Source organism: Haliotis rubra, unplaced genomic scaffold (genome assembly GCF_003918875.1).
Source record: "Haliotis rubra isolate DU_JTF1 unplaced genomic scaffold, ASM391887v1 Scf21, whole genome shotgun sequence".
Lineage (NCBI taxonomy): Eukaryota > Metazoa > Mollusca > Gastropoda > Lepetellida > Haliotidae > Haliotis > Haliotis rubra.
In genome coordinates, this window is record NW_025766114.1 from 724,729 (window position 1) to 746,187 (window position 21,459).

The following is a 21,459-nucleotide window of genomic DNA, read 5'->3' on the forward strand; positions in this document are numbered from 1 at the left end:
CATTAGGCTACCCCACCACCCCTAAAAGGAGAGGTGAAAGTGTATGACATGACATCTTTTTGTGGAAACTGTTCGCTCTACTTCACAATTTTGTACTGCGAGAATAGAGGGGGGTATCATTAATTACTTGACTTACAATCATCTTCGTGTGTGCAGTTGTATGACTGGGTGTGAATGCGGGTGTGTCTGTGTGTTTAGTTATGCATAAAAAAAGACCTGAAACTTGTCTTCACATTAAATCATAAATGTCATTGGGCCCTTTCCTTCCCTGGGTGAGGGTCCATTTTTGTAACAGGGTTTCAGAAATAAAATGTCAATTAAAAAAAATATGCCTATTCGATGGACTTGTTTTGTTTGAAGAGTGCCCGAGGAGTTACATTAAAATGTCGGTCTTCATTCTACAATGCAGAACTAACAATTTGCAACAGATTTATGTAAACGTCCCCGTTGTGCAGATCCATGTTTGTGTCAATTTTGATCGTAAATCACGTCTGTTGTACACTGAGTTTGTCTGGCCCAGTCAATGACCATTCATAAATTCAAAACATCAGCAGCAAAGAGTGAGTTAGAATTTAAAGTCACATTAGGAGTATTTCAGCCATATAGATACAATAAGAGCCCCATCTAAAATAAACTTCGTCAAAATAAATATGTCAATGAATAAATATACAGATGAACATTTAAAACTAGCATGTAATCATGAAAGGTATCGGCACCAAAGGAGAAACGGTCTTTACAGTCCATCAAAACAGATTCCATAAAGGCACATTTGGGTTAAACACAGCCCCATTTCACAAAACTTAACGTTAAGACTGTCCTGTTACAGTATCGGAGGTATGACAGTCGTAGTGCTACGATAGCTTTGTGAAACGGGCCAAGGTTTTGCTATTTGCATAAATCTGTTGCAAACACAACTGCAGACTATGATGATCCAGGAAAAACTGGACCGATGGCATCATGGTCCCTTGAAATGACCGGAAAGCTATCTTTAAAGAATGGAATCAATGCAACATCATTATGTAGAAAAATTTATTTCTACCGACCACATTATGATACAAGAACCACATAAAAACCCTTCCCCTCTTGACACTGTGCAACATTATACAGACAATCCACAGACTTGTTTGTACAGCTCTTGAATAAACAGGCAAAGAAATGACCACTGCCACTTCTTTGAGCAAAAATAAGTTGATAACTTGCTGACAATATTGATTGTAACCATCTGATATCATACACTTACAAATATAAAGTGCGTGCATAGCTAACTAGTGTTAAAACATCTAATTATACCAAAAAGAAGTTATCTAGAAAGTGATTCGTTCCTATGAATCGGGTTCAGTAACTTCTGAGCAGTCAACATTTTGATTTTCGTCCTGTTTTACAAAGTAAACATACATTATTTCTGTACATATAATCTTCATGTTACAATATTTTTGGAAAAAAATATGTATCCCCCCATGTTGATCTATTCTGTGACCAAGGGCCATTGCAAATATTTTCACCAATTTCTTACTTCCTTTCAACTTATTGAGAGATGAAATTAAGCTTCATTAATAATCAACAAAGGCAATAAAATGTTTTTTAAAAACTCGGCCCAATTAGACCACAATATTGGCAATCCATTGAAGTCAGATCTTAGGTCTTTTTACTGAAAACACTGGTTCAAGCACATCCCATTTCAGGTCAAGTCGGAACTTTTCAAGTAAATGTGTGCTTACCAGTTTGCATGATTAGAAATAACATTTTCCCCCCATGTTAAAAAAGGTTTGCATGGCAATGGACTATGGCTGTACAACAGATTTAGTCAAAATGGTTGAAATGTTATCCCATTGTTGGGCAATAAAGGAAGAGACTGTATGGCAGTACTTGCCAAGGACTATGCATTCTTTGCCCTACATTGCACATTTTGGGATGTTCTTTGAATATATTCAAATTTATTGATTCAAAATGTGAAAACTGAACTAAAGCTTAGTCTGATGACTTATTGTACATTTCAGTGGGTGATTTCACTCTGATGAGACCTGAAATGAGATATCCTCCAATGTTGTTCAGTAGCAGAACAAAGAACTGATTTCAATGCGATTGATTACACTGGTGCCCAACTTCTAGAATTCCCCTCCCCCTCTAAACGATCCACAGACAACTGTGGAATCAGACAAAACTGTTTAAAGAAGCCATGGAATAAACAAACTCAGATCTCGGTTTACAAATTATAATAAATACAAACATTCATTATTAACATCTTAGAATTGTTAAATTTTTACACATGATAGCATCCAAGGTTTTTTTTACAGTTGCTGAGTAAATATACAAAATAATGTTCATTAAGGCGTGGGGTACAAAGCAAGTGCGTGAAATAAACAATGTACAATTGTGAAGAGCGTGAAATTAACACATTAGGATGCTGCTTGAAAATACCATTTTTCTTCAATAACACAAAAAAGTAATAGTTTTTTTTTATATCGGTTAATCCCTCGCATGAAGAAGGTGCAGATAGCTAAGGGAACACAAAAATAGCTACATATTTTTCAAAATAATGTCCTTGTATGTCAACATAATTGTTTTACATTGAGATTAAAATGAGGTGGCTACAAGGCTAATATATTATTTTTCTGTGGGTAATTAGATTTAATTTTTTTTTAACAATGTTAATTTCAAAATTAAAAAGGTCCCCAAATGAACGTATCATAAATAATGCCCCTTGACTGCACTTATTAGGAGCATAATTGTTGCTAACTTCCTGCCAAAATAACTGCACAACTGATACTGTCACATCAAAAGGCCATAACTGTAGTCAGTCTACATCACTTCATATTCTGCAGTTATTTCACACGGAGTCCTTTTTTTAAACATCCGGTAATCTAATTTCAGTGATATAATATGTTAACTTCTTATTTCCCAAATCAGTCAGAAATATCCCAAAAATATTTTAAAAAATCATGTTGCTGTTTTGCATACCCATAAACAAACAAAAAATAATTAATATTAATCTTCATCATATCAATGTAAAACTTAATGCTAATTCAACATAAATAAATGTTACATTCAGAGACAGTTTCCCAAATTAGTATGTGTAGTTACCGTGGTAACCTTGTTACTTGCGCATTGCACCTTCCACAAACAAAGACAGCACATGTGACATGAATTTTGTTCAGTTGCTATGTGCTGCTATGCAGGATTTGTGGGTAAACTTTACTACATCATATACAGCATTGTTTTGAAAACCCACAGTGCATCATTCAGACATTCTGTATGTAGGAGTGAGTATGGTTTTATGCTGCTTTTAGCAATATTCCAGTTACATCACGGCGAGGGACACCAGAAATGGGCTTCACATATTGTACCCATGTGGGGAATCGAACCCGTGTTTGGTGTGACGAGCAAACACATTAACCACTAGGCTAGCCCACCTCCGCTCAGTATGTAGGAACAAATTACAGTTGAGTCTGTGTATTGTAGAACTTGCCATGCATATGTTGAAAGTCATTACAGAACATGTTAATGAGAATACATTTTGAGTGATTCATACACACAGATGCACATCTGTACAGGAGAAATATGTTCACAATCCTTCTACTGCTAAAGAAACTTAAGAAAACACAACTGGACTACTGAAACCTTGGATCTACAAACCCATGAGTCCGATAACAACAGGATTTGATTTACACATGGGGAGTGAGCGAGTTCAGTTTTACGCCGCATTTAGCAATATTCCAGCAATATCACAGCGGGGGACACCAGAAATGGACTTCACACACTGTACCCATGTGGGGAATCAAACCCGGGTCTTCGGCGTGACGAACGAACGCTTTAACCACTAGGCTACCCCACTGCCCCTTACACATGGGGAAGTGAGTGAGTGTTTTTACGATGCTTTTAGCAATATTCCAGCAATATCACAGCGGGGGACACCGGAAATGGGCTTCACACACTACTCATGTGGGGAATCGAACCAGGGTCTTCGGTGTGACGAACGCTTTAACCTCTAGGCTATCCAACCCCAAACACACACACACCCCACACCACCCCACTCGCTTATGGATCAGTCAACACTGCATGAACACGGCATGCACCGGGCAGCCCTGTTTTATGAAATGCATTCTTCCATTGCACTTGAAACGCATACTGTCCAAAACTGTTTTCTTAAGTTTGTCTAGCAGTACATTTTGAAGGTCATACAGTTATGAAAGACAGTTGATTAGGTTACAGTTGTCTTGGAACCATGACGGAACAGTTCAGTAGAGTCTTATGATGATTACCCTTGCTCTAACATAAGGTTGAGTCATCTTCATTCATAAGTTTCGCAGGATCAGAAAACATGTTGATTGAAACACTTCAATTCTTACTAATCCAAAGGATCTTATACCAAGAAGATTTGCTTGCTGAATCAATTGAATATTTGCTTCTGCTTATGGTCCTTTAATATCCAAATTGTCTATCAAATGCAAAGAACACTTGTAAATTTGTGAATCAAAGAAAATAAAGAAAAGCATGTGACTCAATCGATCATTACCTCCACATTACAAACCGCAAGTAATTTTTCAGTCATGAAATAGATTTATTTCTGTTTGTTTCTGTTTTTAGACAATATAAAAGTTGGTTTGTTGACTCAACATCTGACTGAAACTGTATCGGTCAAGGGGCACAAGATCTTACAGACATCACTAGGACACTGTGACACTATTTCTGGTACATTCCATTATGGACGGTGGGGTTCGGAGGAGCCAGCAGGTCCCGGTACTTGTGTAGCGCCTCCTTCAGAGCCTTGCACACCTGTGGGGAGGACGAGGTGGTACACTCCACCAGAGAAGGGAACAACTGAATCACCTGCTGCCATACGCTGCCCTCTACTGGAAATACAAGGGAGGTAATTTGTTAAATATTTCTCAAATGTTTACAACATATATCTAATGGGGCATGTATCTAATGTGCAGTGTTGCAGCTACGAAAGGGCATGTGAAAGGGATGCTTTTCGCAAAGTATCCTGCTGCAAGCTGCGATTCTGTGTGTTTCTGGCTATGCCTATGCAGAGTACTGTTGGTCATCGTCAAGGGAGATAACTATTAAGGCCTTGTCACATGTTTTTGTACCAGACAAAAGAAACAAAAACGAATCTCTCAGATTTCAAGTGTTAAGGTGTTAAACTGACTGAAATATTTGGTATTTTTCATATTTAAATTCAAAATTACATGATAAATCAGGATTTGAAAAAGAAATTAACACGAACAGTCACTAGGTGTCTGACTCAACGACCCAACTCACTGTTTTTGACTGGAGCCCTCTTGAGAGACTGGAGCAATGTTGTGATGGCCTTGAGAACCGAGGACATCTCCGCTAGTCTTGGCCTGAAAAAGAAATCCAATGATAACAATTCCTTATGTTACCTGATGCTGAAAACAAACATTACTTTGACTGTTTGGTAACATTATGACTATTATGAACTTTGTACAATTTTTCAGTCAGATCCATAAAAAAAATTCTGTTCCAGTATTCACGTAATACATGTACAAGCTATAAGCATCATAAAGAACTCAAATAAAATTTAAGAAAACATAAAAATAAAATATTGATCTTCAGTAACCCATGCTTGTCGTAAGAGGCGACTAAAGGGATCAGTGGTCAGGCTCACTGACTTGGTTGACACATGTCATCGGTTCCAAATTACGCAGATTGATGCTCATGCTGTTGAATGCTGGATTGTCTGGTCCAGACTCAATTATTTACAGAGCGCTGCCATTTAGCTGGAATATTGCTTACTGCGGCGTAAAACTAAACTCACTCACTTGGTCATTTGGTCACTGTGACCAATGTTTGATTATTCCAATAAATCGCAACAACAACTACATAAAATCTGCACTCACACATTCAAATCATGGAATGGTTGGCCTACAAGAGTTGTCTTACCTGGGTAAAGGACACTTCCCGCTGAGCCTCTCATCCTCTACGTACTTCTTGACGACCTCCTGACACCTCTGTAGTAGAGACAGAACAGCCAGCTTTGTGATGGACCCTTCCTCGGACTCGGACTTCTTGTTGACGAAGGAGAACTGGAGAAGGGTTTCAAAACAAGTCTTGGCAAAATCCTCTCGCAGCTTACGACTAGATTCTGTATCTGAAACAGATGACACTGCAGAAATTCTGTGCTTCAGCGAAATATATTTTTCGCATTATACTTGGGTATTGTAAGAGGGAATGTTACAACATTGGGGAGTCTTGTTACACACTGGTAATCAAAAGAATTTTTAGCATTCAAACAGTTCTCATGAAAATTATAATGTTAGTTATACGCCACTTTTACCAATGTTCCAGCAATATCAAAGTGGAGGACACAAGACATGGGCTTCACACACTGTACACATGTGGGGAATCCAACCCACTGTAACCGGCCAAACTTTTTCCCTGGCCAAACCTTCCACGTGGAAACTTTGGCCTTGGACAAACTTTCCCTCCCTAGGCTTAATCTTCCCCCGGGGAAAGTTTGTCCTTGGCCAATGTTTCCCCACCCTTGAATCAACTTTAGAGGCTACTTCTTTCCCACCCTTGTTTTTATACCAAAAGGGTGAGATTCTGGCCTAGCTAGGCTATTTCTTGCCCAACCATGTTTTCATGTTTATGTTCGTCTTGAAAGAATGCGACATCCCTTTTGATAGAGCATGCCATCTTGGGTCGTGAATGCAGTTGCTTGAGATCAGAGTTGTCTCTTGATCTTCTTTCTATCTTTAAGACTTTCTACATCAGCTAATGATGATGGGTACTGACCAGTAGAGAGATAAGTAGACAAGTTCACTATAGCGGGAACAAGGAGGACCATCAACAGTTTGCTTGGGTGTAGATATAGTATGGATGATTTCTTTCAATTAAATACCAAAGAATTAAGGGTGAAACATCAACCTGATTGTTATGTATGCAGATAACCCTTTAGCTTTACATGAAATTAAAGAAAATAGTTTTGTATCTATACGTATCTCTGTGACATGAGTACTAAAATATAAACCACTGGTAAAAGTAATCATGTCTGACCCAACACAATTCCCTAATTCCAAATTATTAAAAAAGATTTAATATTAAAAAGTTTATCTTTACTTTATTATATAATATATTATTACAATTGTTTTATACTATCATTTAATTATTTTTATATTTCAATAATCTACTTATCCCTGCTTATTCCAAATTGGCTTACCTCAAAATCATTACCATATTCGAAACTTTAACTAAATACCCAGTTTTTACTTGCATGTCCATACATATTCCAAATTTGATTCTCCAACTCATGACTTTAAATATTGGAGCATCAACTTAACAGGTGGAAGCAGACATAAACATCAACACAACAACAACAACCCAACACAATATCTTTATCAAATGCTGTATTATCCATCTATCATTCCACTATAGTGACTTATTCTAAATTCACAAGACAAGGTTTGATAAGGTGTATACTTGGCCCATGGATATCTGAAACATATTTCATATTCACCAAAAGTGATTATGGATTAATAAACAAGCTTCTGTGACTTATGTTCCATGACATTTATACATAAATACAACAAATATTAGATATTAAACAGCATGATAAGAGAACAAGCAACCTGTGTAGATTACGTCTTATTTACCCATCAAATGTGTGATTCAATGTTTACATCTTATGGTGACATGATTTGGACAGATGAAGAACTAATGCAATGTGCAATGGCGGCAGGAGCAGGATGGATTTAGAGATACATGCCATTCAAACATGTATGCATTCAAATCACTACACCCAAGTCAGAGGCAAGAATGGACTCTTTGGCAAAAATGTGTACAAAAATTTAAGTCAAAACTACAGCTGGTTTGATGTTTGTAATAACTTCTTGTCCCCCTTTTGATATAAGAGCAATGGTGGGAAAGAAGTGGCCTAGCTAGGCCAGAATCTTTGCCTTTTGATATAAAAACAATGGTGGGGAAGAAGTGGTCTAGCTTGGCCAGAATCTCCCCCTTTTGATATAAGAACAAGGGTGGGGAAGAAGTAGCCTAGCTAGGCCAGAATCTCCCCCTTTTGATATAAGAACAAGGGTGGGAAAGAAGTGGCCAAGCTAGGCCAGAATCTCCCCCTTTTGATATAAGAACAAGGGTGGGGAAGAAGTAGTCTAGCTAGGCCAGAATCACCCCTTTTGATATAAGAACAAGGGTGGGGAAGAAGTAGCCTAGCTAGGCCAGAATCACCCCCTTTTGATATAAGAAAAAGGGTGGGGAAGAAGTAGCCTAGCTAGGCCAGAATCTGCAATCTTTTCATAGAAAACAGAACAAAATATCCTGGTATAAACAAGGGGAGTGTAAGAATATCCCAGGGCAAAACTTCCCCGGGAAAGTGTGGCCGAGGCCAGATTCTCCCTGGGGAAAGTTTAGACCGGGAAAGAAATGGCCTGCTACACTGGGTCTTCGTCCGGACAAGTGAACACTTTAACCAGTAGGCTACCTCAACAACCCCATTAAAATGATGAATTGTTATTGCTGGACTCAACTTTCCAGATGTGAAAGGGCATCCTATAGATGATCAGTCTATATTAGAGAGAGTTCAGTTTTACGCCGCCCTCAGCAATATTCCAGCTATATGGCAGCGGTCTGTAAATAATTGAGTCTGGAACAGATAATCCAGTGATCAACATCATGAGCATCGGTCTACGCAATTGGGATACGATGACATGTGTCAACCAAGTCAGCGAGCCTGACCACTGATCCTGTTGGTCACCTCTTACAACAAGCATGGGTTACTGAAGATCAATATTCTAACCTGGACCTTCACGGATGACAAGATCAGACACCAGAAATGGACTTAACACATTGTGCCCATGTGGGGAATCGAACCCGGGTTTTCGGCGTGACGAGCGAACGCCTTAACCACTAGGCTACCCCACCGCCCCTTGGTTGCTGAAGACCAATTGTAAGACTGACTGACTGACTGAGTTTTGGTTTTACGCCGCTTTTAGCAATATTTCAGCAACATCACGGTGGGGGACACCTGAAATGGGCTTCACACATTGTACCCATTTGGGGATTCGAACCCGGGTCTTCAGGGTGACGCGCCAACGCTTTAACCATTAGGCTACCCCACCGCCCCCCAATTGTAAGAAGGATCATCATGGCGAAAACAAAGTATGGTAGTCGCAAGAACATTTGGGACGATGCACCTACCTATGAAAGTATCAGATGTAGCAGAATGAATTGACCCCTTGTTGAGGATGTCCATGACCTTCACGACGAAGTCTTGTGGCATGCTGTTGGCGTAAGGGAGGATGTCGTCTCGGATCAGCTGCACCACCTGTTGAAAACACAATATATTATCTGTTTGCCAGGCCTGCGTACACAGGGTATATTACACTAATATATACCACAAAGGATTGGTTGACAATGAATTACTGTTATAAGCATATTTCTTGCCCATTGATAGTTGTTGCTAATAACATTTGATGAAAAAAAATGTGTAGCCAAAAGTACTTAATTCCATGAAAGGCCAATAAAGTGGAAATCAAATAGCACAACTTTAAAGGGCCAAGTTCAATATGTAGGCAGTTGTTTGTGCTGGTATTTTTATTGGGGAAGAAACAAAGTTCCTCAGTCACAGTGTTTGGTTTCTATTTTTTGAATTCAAAATAAATTATATTTAAATTAAAAGAGTCTCACCCCTTCCTCTCTGTCTCAAAAAAGAAATGTGCCAAGGAAACAACTGGGTCTTTTATTCAACCAAACACCACACCTTGTCCGATCTATCTGTTCTGAGATAAATGTGCCCAAGAAACACTTATGTTATATATGCAGCCTAAAACCATACCTTGCAATCAATGGCTTCGTCCCGCTGAAAGTCCTCGACCGACAGTGTGGGTGGTGATGGGCTGCAAACATTCACTTTTGTTAGCTTCAGGTAAAGATTGACATATGAAGCACAGGTAAAATCTGCTGATCTTGCCATGCTGACTTATCCACAACATGCCAGTATGGTATTCTGTAGTTCTTGAAGTGATCATAAAATACCTCTCACATCAGCTCTACCACAACACTTCAAGGTTGATACTCAACTCAAGGTAATGTAAATAAATAAACACAATTGTCAGGTGTTTAAAATTGAAGTACCTAATGTTAATGAAGTATTAAAATTGTTTGCCAGTTATTAGGAAAACAATATTACTAAATGCAAAACTGTTTCTAATGTCTGCCATCACCTAATTATAAACTTACAGTCAGATTTGACAACATAGAGCACTATCTTTTGGATATCACTTTCCAACTTCTTAAATATTCAGAATTTAGACAGGGTCAAAAGGTAGAAATCCACAAATCTATTTCAATAGTATGTTTCCTGTAATACACTTTTTCACACGATATTGTTTTTGAGTTTAAAAATCTGGATAACAAATTTCAATCCACTTCTTTTACAGTTCTCAATAAGAAAAACAACTTGGTACTTCTGGATAAATTCACAATTTCATACGTTTAAAGTATTTTCTGATGATATCAAGTTTATACTTAAGATAAAACATGAAATCTGTCTGTAGAAATGTCTTTACTTTTTAGAGAAGAGGAAGTCCTCAAATGCCCCCGACAGATCCTCCCACATCCCAGTAAAGGCAGCATCTGAAACACAAACATCCAGGTTTTACTGGGCTATGGAAACTTGGATTCACTGTGACTTGTTCAATAAGTAATCTTCATCACAAGCTATAACAAAAGGCCAGATAGACCAGAGACTGATATTACAAGTATTGTCCCATATATGAATATAACCATGTCACATAGTCTAACCGATCTATTTTGTTGCTGGAGACCCTGAATCCCACAGGGGTGTGTGAGAGAGTGAGTGAGTTTGGGTTTACAGCAATATTCCAGCAACATCACGGTGGGAGATACCAGAAATGGGCTTCACACATTGTACCGTGTGGGGAATTGAACCTGGATCTTCGGCGTGACAAGGAAACGCATTAACCACTAGGCTACCCCAAAGCGTGAATCCCACTGAGGCCCTTGTATTGAAAACAAAACAAAATTCAGGACGGTTCCTTGGATAATTTTTGTAGGAGTTACACTCCCATGACAAAAGTATGTCAACTTTAGCAACTTGCCCGCAATAACTTGTGATGTTTCACTATTTCAAACGTGTCCCGTTGTGCGAGTTGGAAACGTATCACACTAAAACTTAGCATGCAAACGCAGCGCATGCTATTTTTAGACATGTGCTAGGCGGAAGAGATTTTTGTCGTCTGCTTTCGACATCAGATCGAGGTAAATACAATGGGTCGTAGGGGTAAAGATCTGTCGACCTCTGTGAAAACAAGCATCGTATCGCTAACTGAGAGTTGATTAAAACAGTCAGAAATTTGTGAAATACTGCATTTGTCCAAGAGCACAATCAGTAAGTTTTTGAAACGTTATCGCGACAGGGAAAAAATAAATAACTCTGCTCGAAGCGGAAGACCGAAAGTCATTGGGATTCGTGGCCAGACAACATTATCACAGGAGTGTTAAGAAAGGAAGGCGTAAAAGTTTGTCTGACATTACTAGTGAATATAATACTTCAGTACCTGTACCTGCTTCAACTAGATCCATTCAGCGTGAATTACACCGTTTGGGCTATGATCGGAGGATTGTTTGTAAGAAGCTAGGAATTCGTGAGGTAAATCGGAAAAAACGTCTCCAAGACTGTAGAGGAAAATTACACTGGAATGTTGATCACTGGCGAAAAGTAATATTCAGTGATGAAATGACAATAGTTATCAAGCCAGATGGAAAAATCAAAATCTGGAGAAAAAAGTCTGAAAGGTGGCTTGGCCACTGCCTTGGTTACTTAGCTGACAAACCTGGTTGCACTTTACAGTTAATGATGTGGGGCTGCATAACTTACTATGGGACCACATCTTTAAAGGATGACTAGTATGTCAGGAACATAAATGTCTTGGAGTCTTTAAGATAAATTCAATCATGACTTGAAACGAACTTGTAGTGCTTATGAAATGTAACAGACAAAACCAACCTTGTGAAAAATATTGTTTATGAAAATAAGTGTTCCAGAATTGTTTGTGTTTGATTATGAGAAAACATGATCGATTGCTTGGTCGTTTAGTCACTGAGACCAATCTTCGATTATTTCAATTAATCGGACCACCACTACTGTATATTATCTTTGTTATCAGTTGGGACAACTTTGATAAGAAGCCCTGAAAGATAACCTCATTTCTGCAGTGAATAAATGACAGGGAACTGAACATCAAGTTACATTTGGGTTGGTTTGTTTGTTGTTTAATGCCGACCTAAACATTATTCCAGCTATATGACAGCGGTCTGTAAATAACTGAGTCTGGATCAGACAATCCAGTGATCAACAGTATGAGCATCCAATTGGGATACGATGACACGTGCAACAAACTCAGCGAGTCTAATCACCCAGTCCCGTTAGTCGCCTCTTACAACAAGCATGGGTTGCTGAAGACCAATTCTAACCCAGATCTTCATGGTGGAGACAAGCATGGGTTGCTGAAGACCAATTCTAACCCAGATCTTCACCGGTCCAGTTACATTAGGGACTGGTCATATATTATAAGATGGAGTAGGGATCAGATAGTATCTAGGGAGGATCCCCAAATAATAGGATGCACAGGGGAGGTGAGGTGAAATTGGGTTTTACGTCGTGCTTGAGAATATTGTGCTCATATGACGATGTGCATGTGTGTGTATGTGTATGTGCGGCTGCTGGTACTAGCCCAGACTTCAGCTGGTTTTATAGTGCTAGGCCACTGAGATACCATGCCACAGTGAAGCATGAATACCCCACTCAGACACATTATACTGACTCCGAGCTGACCAGTCCTTGTTGTACCCATTAATGCCGAGCACCAGGCAGGGACCAACAAGTACCATATTTTAACATGTTTTTGGCATGACGTGGTCGGGGATCGAACCCACGACCTTCCGCTCTCCGGGCGGACGCTCAAACCACTACACCACGGAGGCGGTCGGACAGGGGAGGGCAAGACCATTATGCATGGTAACCTTAATGTCTGCATATATGACATTGTCAAACATATTCGAAATAAACTTCAAAATTGCAAATAATGTCTTGTGATGTTAAATAAAATGTGGAATAAATGGGTACCCGGTGGGATAGGTCATGTGACTAATAACATTCTAGCGCCTTCAGGCAGCTGGGTTATCTGGGGTAATAATAATCAGATTGTAGCGCTGTGAGTGTGCCCCTCTGTGGTGTGGAATTCAGCGCATTACAAATGTTATTATTATGTTTAACATGTCATATTATTATTGTTATTATTAACAAGTTTTACTACTGCACACAGGAAAACACAAAACATCTTGAAGCAGTGACAGAATAATCATCAAACCCCAGAATGCTCTCAATATCAATGTTTTGAGTTTTGTCACACTAGATTCTGTCGTCTATAAACTCCGCCATGTTCTACTGACCGTGTTTCCTGGCAACGGGGAGTCCAATGTTGAGGATGGTGAAGAGGGAGTTGATGACCAGCATCCATGTTGATGGGGCGGGGCAGCTGTACTTCAACCCAAGGGGCAGGCGGAATGTCTGCAAAGCAAAACATATCTTATAACATGGATGGAACACAAATTGTTTTCGGCAGATTTTCTCAGTGACAGAGTGACATCTGGAATAGGCTTCTCGAACCTGGAATTATACAAGGGGCCACTCTACTCCTGATTGTCACTAGGGACTACTGGGGCAAAGAGTGACTGAGAGAGTTCTGCATACCGCTGGTGTAAAACACATCTGAATGTTTGTTTGTTACTAATAACATGAATTAAATATATTAGTCTGTCTCACAGTTGCTGAACCTCATTATTTTCCCTTCTGCCTAGTCATTCCTGCAATGCTAAAACTGTAAATGAAGCAAGTGTAGATTTCCTGTTTCAAAATCTCCCGTCTCAATGGGGCACCTTTTCAACTTAAAATGAATTGTTTGTTTCAGTAAAAATTATAAATATGCAGAGACTAAAATTCAGTCTAGAAATATATCTGAAGGGCTTTGGTTGTATCAAAACCACTGAAATCAGTGAGTGAGTGAGTGAGTGAGGACTTACACCACTTTTCGCAATATTCCACTTAAATCGAACTCTTATCGACACTGAATAACTCTCAACACAGAACACATGGTAGTGCTATCAAGGCATTTTCTTAACACCACCATCCAACAAATGAGACCAACACTTGCATGAAGCCATGACACACGTCCCACTGCTGGGGCACAAGGACAAGACTGAGGAGGACAACATTCCTGTCACATGACACAGCCAGTCACCATGTGCACTGCATGGAAACCTTGCAGTGAGTGAGTGAGTGAGTTTAGTTTTACACCAGTTCCAGAATATCACGGCGGGGGACACCAGAAATGGACTTCACACATTATACCATGTGGGAAATATAACCCAGGGCCTAAATTTTCGAAGCTCTCTTAGCGCTAAGATAGTCGTAAGTGCCATACATTAACATTAATTTACGACTATCTTAGCGCTGAGAGAGCTTCGAAAATCTAGGCCCAGGTCTTCAGTGTGATGAGCGAACGCTTTAACCACTTCATACCCCACCGCCTCTTGTACAGTGTACTCACAGAGTGTTTGTTGGGAGTGATTTTAGTTTTACGCCCCTTTTAGCAATATGCCAGCAATATCACGGCGGGGGACACCAGGAATGGGCTTAACTCATTGTACCACGTGGGGAATCGAACCCGGGTCTTCGGCGTGACGAGCGAATGCTTTAACCACTAGGCTACCCCACCGCCCGTGTTTGTTGGGACTCTGCTTTGAACAGAGATTGCTTATGACTATGGAAAAGGGTTTTGATGATTTATCATAATGAAGACTTATTGCTTAACTGAACAATGAACGATTTCTATTTTTCTCTCTAGTAATGTGCTAATCAACAGTTCCATTTAGAGACAAAATTATCCCAAAGTTTGTGATGGTGTTCATTAATAAAGACATGGAAATATGATGTTTTGAATCTTAGTTGCTCTGGTGCATCAGGGATGAAAACATTTGATTTTTGGTCCACTAGTATAATATCAAACACAACTGGCCTCACATCTGTTATACACTCAGTAACCACGAATGGATAACAGAATCTGTTACATACAACACAGAACCATTGAAAAATAATTATCACTGGCAATAAAAATGAGGACATAACTGACTCGCACTGATTAAATTGGCTGAGAGGCATTTTCTTTCTTTTAGTCAAAAAGAGTCCTGTTATTTCAGGACTTATAATTTTACTGGAACAACATATTTACTTTATAATCTAATTAGGGAATTCAAAATAGGGCCATATTTGGTGTCCCCCGCCGTGATATTGCTGGAATATTGCTAAAAGTGGCGTAAAACTGAACTCACTCACTCTGGTGAGTCTTACAAAAGTATTTCCTCCTTCAAGTCAGTTACTGATGATCAGGGAGTATCATCTGGAAACTCTTGGTATCAGTAACATGAATGATACACTGTGTTTGTGAAATCCATAATTCATTCACAACTCCCTTTGTGAAAATGTTAACAGTGAAACCCATGACTCACTATTTATTAAGCCCTCATTATCACTGAAACAGGACTGACTGACTGACTGACTGACTGACTGAGTACAGTTTTACGCTGCTTTTAGCAATATTCCAGCAATATCACGGCGGGGGACACCAGAAATAGGCTTCACACATTGTGCCCATGTGGGGAATCGAACCCGGGTCTTGGGCATGACGAGCCAACACTTTAACCACTAGGATACCCCACCGCCCCCACTGAAACAGGAACTTTATTTATAAAACCCTTACAAACACTACACTTAATCAGTAATCTTTAAAACCTGCAAGTGCTGACATGAATAGCAGACAAAACCTTTATAGTTTTAGTCACCAGGAAAGCTTTGAGAGCAGGAAACACAATAATATCAAATATCATCTGTATCAGAATTCCCACAAATAGTTATTGCATTTGTTCATAATAACAAAATATCACTATCCCCTTCCAACATGTGTTAAGGGCACCTGAGTACACCTGTACCCGAGGCTGTATTGTGTAGAATATGGGCCACGGGTGTGATGTCAACATCAAAGTGGCCTAAACAAAGACACACATCCCTGTAAAACACATCTACTTGACTCTCCTGTGTGACGGTACTGGATTACATCACCAGGACAGAGTACTCTCAACATCAATGACTGGAACACAAAAAGAGGCAATTCGGGACAATTTGGTGACAACAACACTGAGCCTTCTCTAGCCATATAGCGTCTTTCAGATGAGGGAATGGCTTTAAAACACAATCAATCAATTACTGTTCAATAGCAGACTGCTGTTTATCACTATAGTGTGAAGCCAGAGACATATAGATATTGTTTTCAGCTAATGGAATTATATAGGGGTTATTCTGATGGTTAAACTACTGTGCTTTATCAGACTGTGTTAATGTGAGTCTACCATTAGATGACTTGGGATCCAGGAACCCACTCTCTAACAGGTTGAGGTTTAGACGCAGGTTTTCAAGTATCATTGAGTGAGTTTGGCAAAATGGGGTTTAACTTCGTACTTTCGCTCATATGACGACATGCATGCATGTGTATGTGTGGCTGCTTGTACTAGCCCAGTCTTAAGATGGTTTTATAGTGCTAGCTCACTGAGACACCATGCCGCAGTGAAGCATGAATACCCCACTCAGACACATTATACTGACTTCGAGCTGACCAGTCCTTGTTGTACCCATTAATGCCGAGCGCCAGGCAGGGACCAACACGTACCATATTTTAATGTATCATATTATGACGCCGCCAGTGAGTGAGTGAGTGAATGAAGGAGTGAGTGTGTGAATGAGGGAGTGAGTGAGTGAATGAAGGAGTGAGTGAGGGAGTAAGGTAAGGGACGGAATGAGATAGGTAAGGGACTCATTGGTGAGTAGGGGAGGGAGGTAAGTGATTGAGTGAGATCTTTAAATGTAATTCAAGTGATTTCAAGGAGAGAACAGAACATGTATGGCTTTAGCAATATTCCAGCAAGAGACATCAGAAATGGGCCCCACAGACCACACCCACAGAGTGAATTAAACAAGCTTCACCAAAAACTGCATTAAGCACAAGATTATCCCATGAACCATCTCTGATTAAGAAATTGTTTACAAACAGTCCCAACTTTCATGATTCAAGCTATTTCTTCAGCTGAGGTGAAGATCAAATGCACGTCACACATGGCACATCCATATTCCGCTCTCGTGAAACTTAACCCTAATCCTAACCTCCTTTATCTTCATTCAACTTCAGATGGATTTATTTCACAAAGAGACAACACTAATAGTCCTTCACCATCAGAACAATCGTCACAATCTACTTCCAACAGCAGTTCGCAACATCGACACACGGGTTACCCAAAGTCAATGCCTGGCCATTTGTCCAGCATGGGCTCCTATCTGCACTGACAATACCCTTTGACCTTCCAGTTGGGAGTAGAATGACCTATGGTCACTTGGTGAGGGAGATATGAGGGTGGCCACTGTCTGGACATCGGACTGAGTAAACAACACGGCTAGGTCCTATAGTCAGTCGACCACAGCCTTGGCAAGAGTATAGGCCATCTGTATTTGACAAATATTAAACTGGTAATGGGGAAATTTGTTAAAATTGAAGTAATTAGTGGTGATTTCATCACAGTGTCATGGAGGATGGTGATAGCTATATTTCACTGCTTCACTGAGAGCTGGTTACAATGAGAGCAAGGTAACACATTTTTAATGACAACCATAACATTCACCAATATTCCAGCTGTATGATTGCAGTCTGTCAGTAATCGTGTCTGAACTGGCAATCCAGCGGTTGACATCATGAGCACTGATCTTTACAACTTGGATACAATGATGTATCAACCATCCAATCCCCTTAGTTAATTTATGTATGTCTATTATCAGTGTTTAAAACTCCTAAAATTCCAAGCCGGACTGGTAACTTTTAAAAAATTACCAGTCCGGATACAAACTTGCCTGTCCGGTTTTCAACAATAATCTGAAATTACACGTGTTGTGATTGGTTATTGTAACATGAAGTGTCTAATCGTAAGTAGTTTAAACAAAATTTTCATGATACCTTAAACACCCCAAATAATGTTAAACTGACGACAAGAGAACCTGTCTGATATTAGGAAATATTTACTGTTTGGGGTAAAAATATCTACTAGACCACCGGACAGGCTACTTTTGAAATTTGACTGTCCGAGATGAAAATAGACCATTCCGGGCGGTCGGGCAGGCGGGAATTTTGAACGCTGCTATTATCAATGAGTGAATGAGTGAGAATGGTTTTACGCAGTTTTTAGCAATATTCAAGCAATATCACGGCAGGGGATAGCAGAAATGGGCTATACACATTGTACCATGTGGGGAATCGAACCCAGGTTTTCAGCGCTTTAACCATTAGGCTACCGCACCGCCCCTAATTAAATCTGGATATGACAAACAAGTGATTAACATTATGAGCACCGATCCACATTGTCAGGTTACAATGACACAGAATACCATGACCCTCCAGTCTATGAAGTCATCTTGTATTAACATAACAGACTGATGGGGTCACGGTCATGTTTCTAGGTACAGTGTACTCTGTCAATACCGGCATCACTCGGGACCAAATAAAAATGCCGGTGTTGACAGAGTGCCGGTTTAGGCAGGTTGCAAGTTCGCTTATGATGCTTGCGCACACGGGAAGTTCATGGTCGTACTGTCACTTTAGCATTAACAACATGTCTGAATAAGAAACAAGGCAGTGTCTGAATGCACATCATGTTTATTCATTTAAATAAAACAAGATATGTTTTGTTTACTTTGTGAAAAAGTCACTGATTTTTTTATAGGTCCTGAAATCGGCAGGCTTTTACTTCGAGCTGCCATAAACCATTCATGTGTCATGGTGTTGATCTTGTCAAATTTGCTGTTCTCCAACACACGCTTAGCTTGATCATTCATTTTAATTTCCAACTTCTTAACGTAAATACCACTCACTGTTTAACAAGATACTGATTAACACTTCCCGTTTCTGAATAATCTCGGGAGTCACAGCGAATTGTGTTATTACATCATTTGGACCTAATTGAATCAAAGGGTTACGCCGTTTTTTATGTGCCGGATTTTACAGAATCGTTTTCATAACAACTTGTTCGTTGGGACTGAAAAACAATGCCGATATCCTAAATAGACAGATGCCGATGTTAACAGAGGTTTCTAAATGATAATTATGTGCATTTCTGCCGGGACTGAAACTTTGTGCCGATGTAGACAGAGTGCCGGTGTTTACAGAGGCCGGTATTGCCAGAGTCCACTGTATGTCAGATTCATATCCCGGTTTAATTGTTTCCCCAAAGTGGTAACGTCTTACAGAGAGCGAATGAGTTTAGTTTTACGCCACTTTCAACAATATTCCAGGGCCCCGTTCCACAAAACGATCGTAGCGCTAAGATGATCGTAACTCTTATACTTTAACATAGACTTACAACTGTCGTAGCGCTACAATCGCTTTGAGGAACGGAGCCCAGGTTTATGGCGGCACTCTGTATATAACTGAATCTGGACCAGACAATCCAGTGATCAACAGCATGAGCAGCAATTGGGAAATGACGACATGTCAACCAAGTCAAACAGCCTGACGATGCCGTTATGACTATCTTACACTTGCATCAATTCAAGCCTTCCTTTGAATCAGTTAAACCTTGGTGTCATATAGACTGAACAAAACAAGTTCGGGAATATTGTTTGTAGTGAAGGTGCCAAAAATATCCATCTTCTTGTTTCATCAGTATATATAAACATATACATTACAGGGCTCATAAATTCCACTCGTCCGCTCGTATTGACGAGTAAAATTTGTTTCGGGCAAGTGAAAAGCATAACGAGTACGTTTCTGACCCAAAAGTAACATTTTTCTTTTTCCTTGAAGTTCAGCTATCTTAAATTGTGAACGAATTCAATTTTGTCAAACATTTTGTACAGAAGACAAAGTAAGTAATGGTTATTGTAGTTTTATTCCAGCCAAACGTTTTGAAATGAAATAATTTAAATTTATATTCATTATGATGCATGATCTATAGGGCAAGTACAATGTTAGAAGGACGAGTGGAAAGTTCATATTACTCGCCCTGAAGGGAGAGTGCAGATTCTTTAAGTTTTCGAGCCCTACATTAAAATAGGACAGCAGCTAACCGATACCTGCAACACCAGCTGTTGGTTGACTCAGTAAAGAGCTATTATGTAAAATCAATATTTCAAACCAAGCTAAATCTGCATGACGGTAAGTACACCAGAGCTGATATACCATCGAACTAAATGTTCTCTTCTTATATTGTGTAACGGTTAAAGGTCTTCATCGAGCACTTTGTAAAACAGCCAATGAAGTAACAACTGCTACTGTGAAGTTCATGGGTCAACCAGTACACCCATGAAGATCCGGGTTGGAAATGATCTTCAGCAAGCCTTGCGACTAACGGATCGGGGGTCAGGCTTGCTGGCTTGGTTGACACATGTCATAGTATCCCAATTGCATAGGTCAATGCCCATGATGTTGGTCACTAGATTGTCTGGTCTAGACTTGATTATTCATCCACTGGTGTTATATTTATTGAATATTGCAAAAAAACATATAAAAAAAAAGCCAAAACATTCTGACAGTGTTTTCCACTAGTGGTATGCAGAACTCTCTCTGTTCACCTCTGTAGTCATTCATGTAGACATAAGTTGAATTGTATTAATAAAAAATTAGAAAATATCACCAACTTGCCAATAAATGAAATCTGCACATTTGGAATACTGAAATGCACTGCAAGTAGTTCCTTAGTCCGGAAATGTGGAGGCTGTCTGTTCAAATAACATCATTTTACTGAATTGACGTGCTTTAACTTTTTTTAAAATAGAATATATACAGTACACCCAGAAGTTATTGAGAATTTAAGATTGTAATTTAAAAAAAAAAATTACACTCATTACTCACGTATTAAATGTGAATATTAGCAAAAAATAACTCCAGATTCAAAGACAGGTGAACAGTTAGTAATTTGTCAAGTCACCATGGGCAGCAATGCAGGCTTCAATGCGGCGGGGCATACTACTGATCAAAGAAGTTAGAAAGGCGTGGTCCATGCTGTCCCAATATCGGACCACCTCTTCTTTCATTTCAGCAATATTTGTCAGATTTTTCTTATTGACACTTTCCTTCATAAATCCCCCAAACATTTTCTACTGAATTTAGGTCAGGGCTTTAGCTTGGCCAATCTAATAATGTCATATTTTGGGTCCGAAACCAGGCCTGTGAATGCTTTGAACGATGTTATGGGTCGTTGTCCTGCTGGAAAAATCCAAAAATTTCCATAGAACACGTGAGCAGATGGAAGTAAATGTCCCTCGAGAATATCTGTGAACTGCTCACAGATATGCCACCCCACACGTTAAAT

General features: G+C 39.5%; 1 protein-coding gene across 1 annotated transcript in view; it reads right to left on the reverse strand.

Annotated features, from left to right (window-relative positions):
- Positions 1-3,923: 3,923 nt before the first annotated feature.
- Positions 3,924-21,459, reverse strand: part of LOC124276542 (protein MON2 homolog) — a 98,349-nt gene continuing 80,813 nt past the window's right edge. The window contains 7 exon segments of the mRNA XM_046712180.1: positions 3,924-4,850; positions 5,263-5,345; positions 5,905-6,112; positions 9,175-9,301; positions 9,812-9,872; positions 10,545-10,611; positions 13,450-13,567. Coding sequence (XP_046568136.1) covers positions 4,681-4,850; positions 5,263-5,345; positions 5,905-6,112; positions 9,175-9,301; positions 9,812-9,872; positions 10,545-10,611; positions 13,450-13,567 — 834 coding nt within the window. The 3' untranslated portion in view covers positions 3,924-4,680.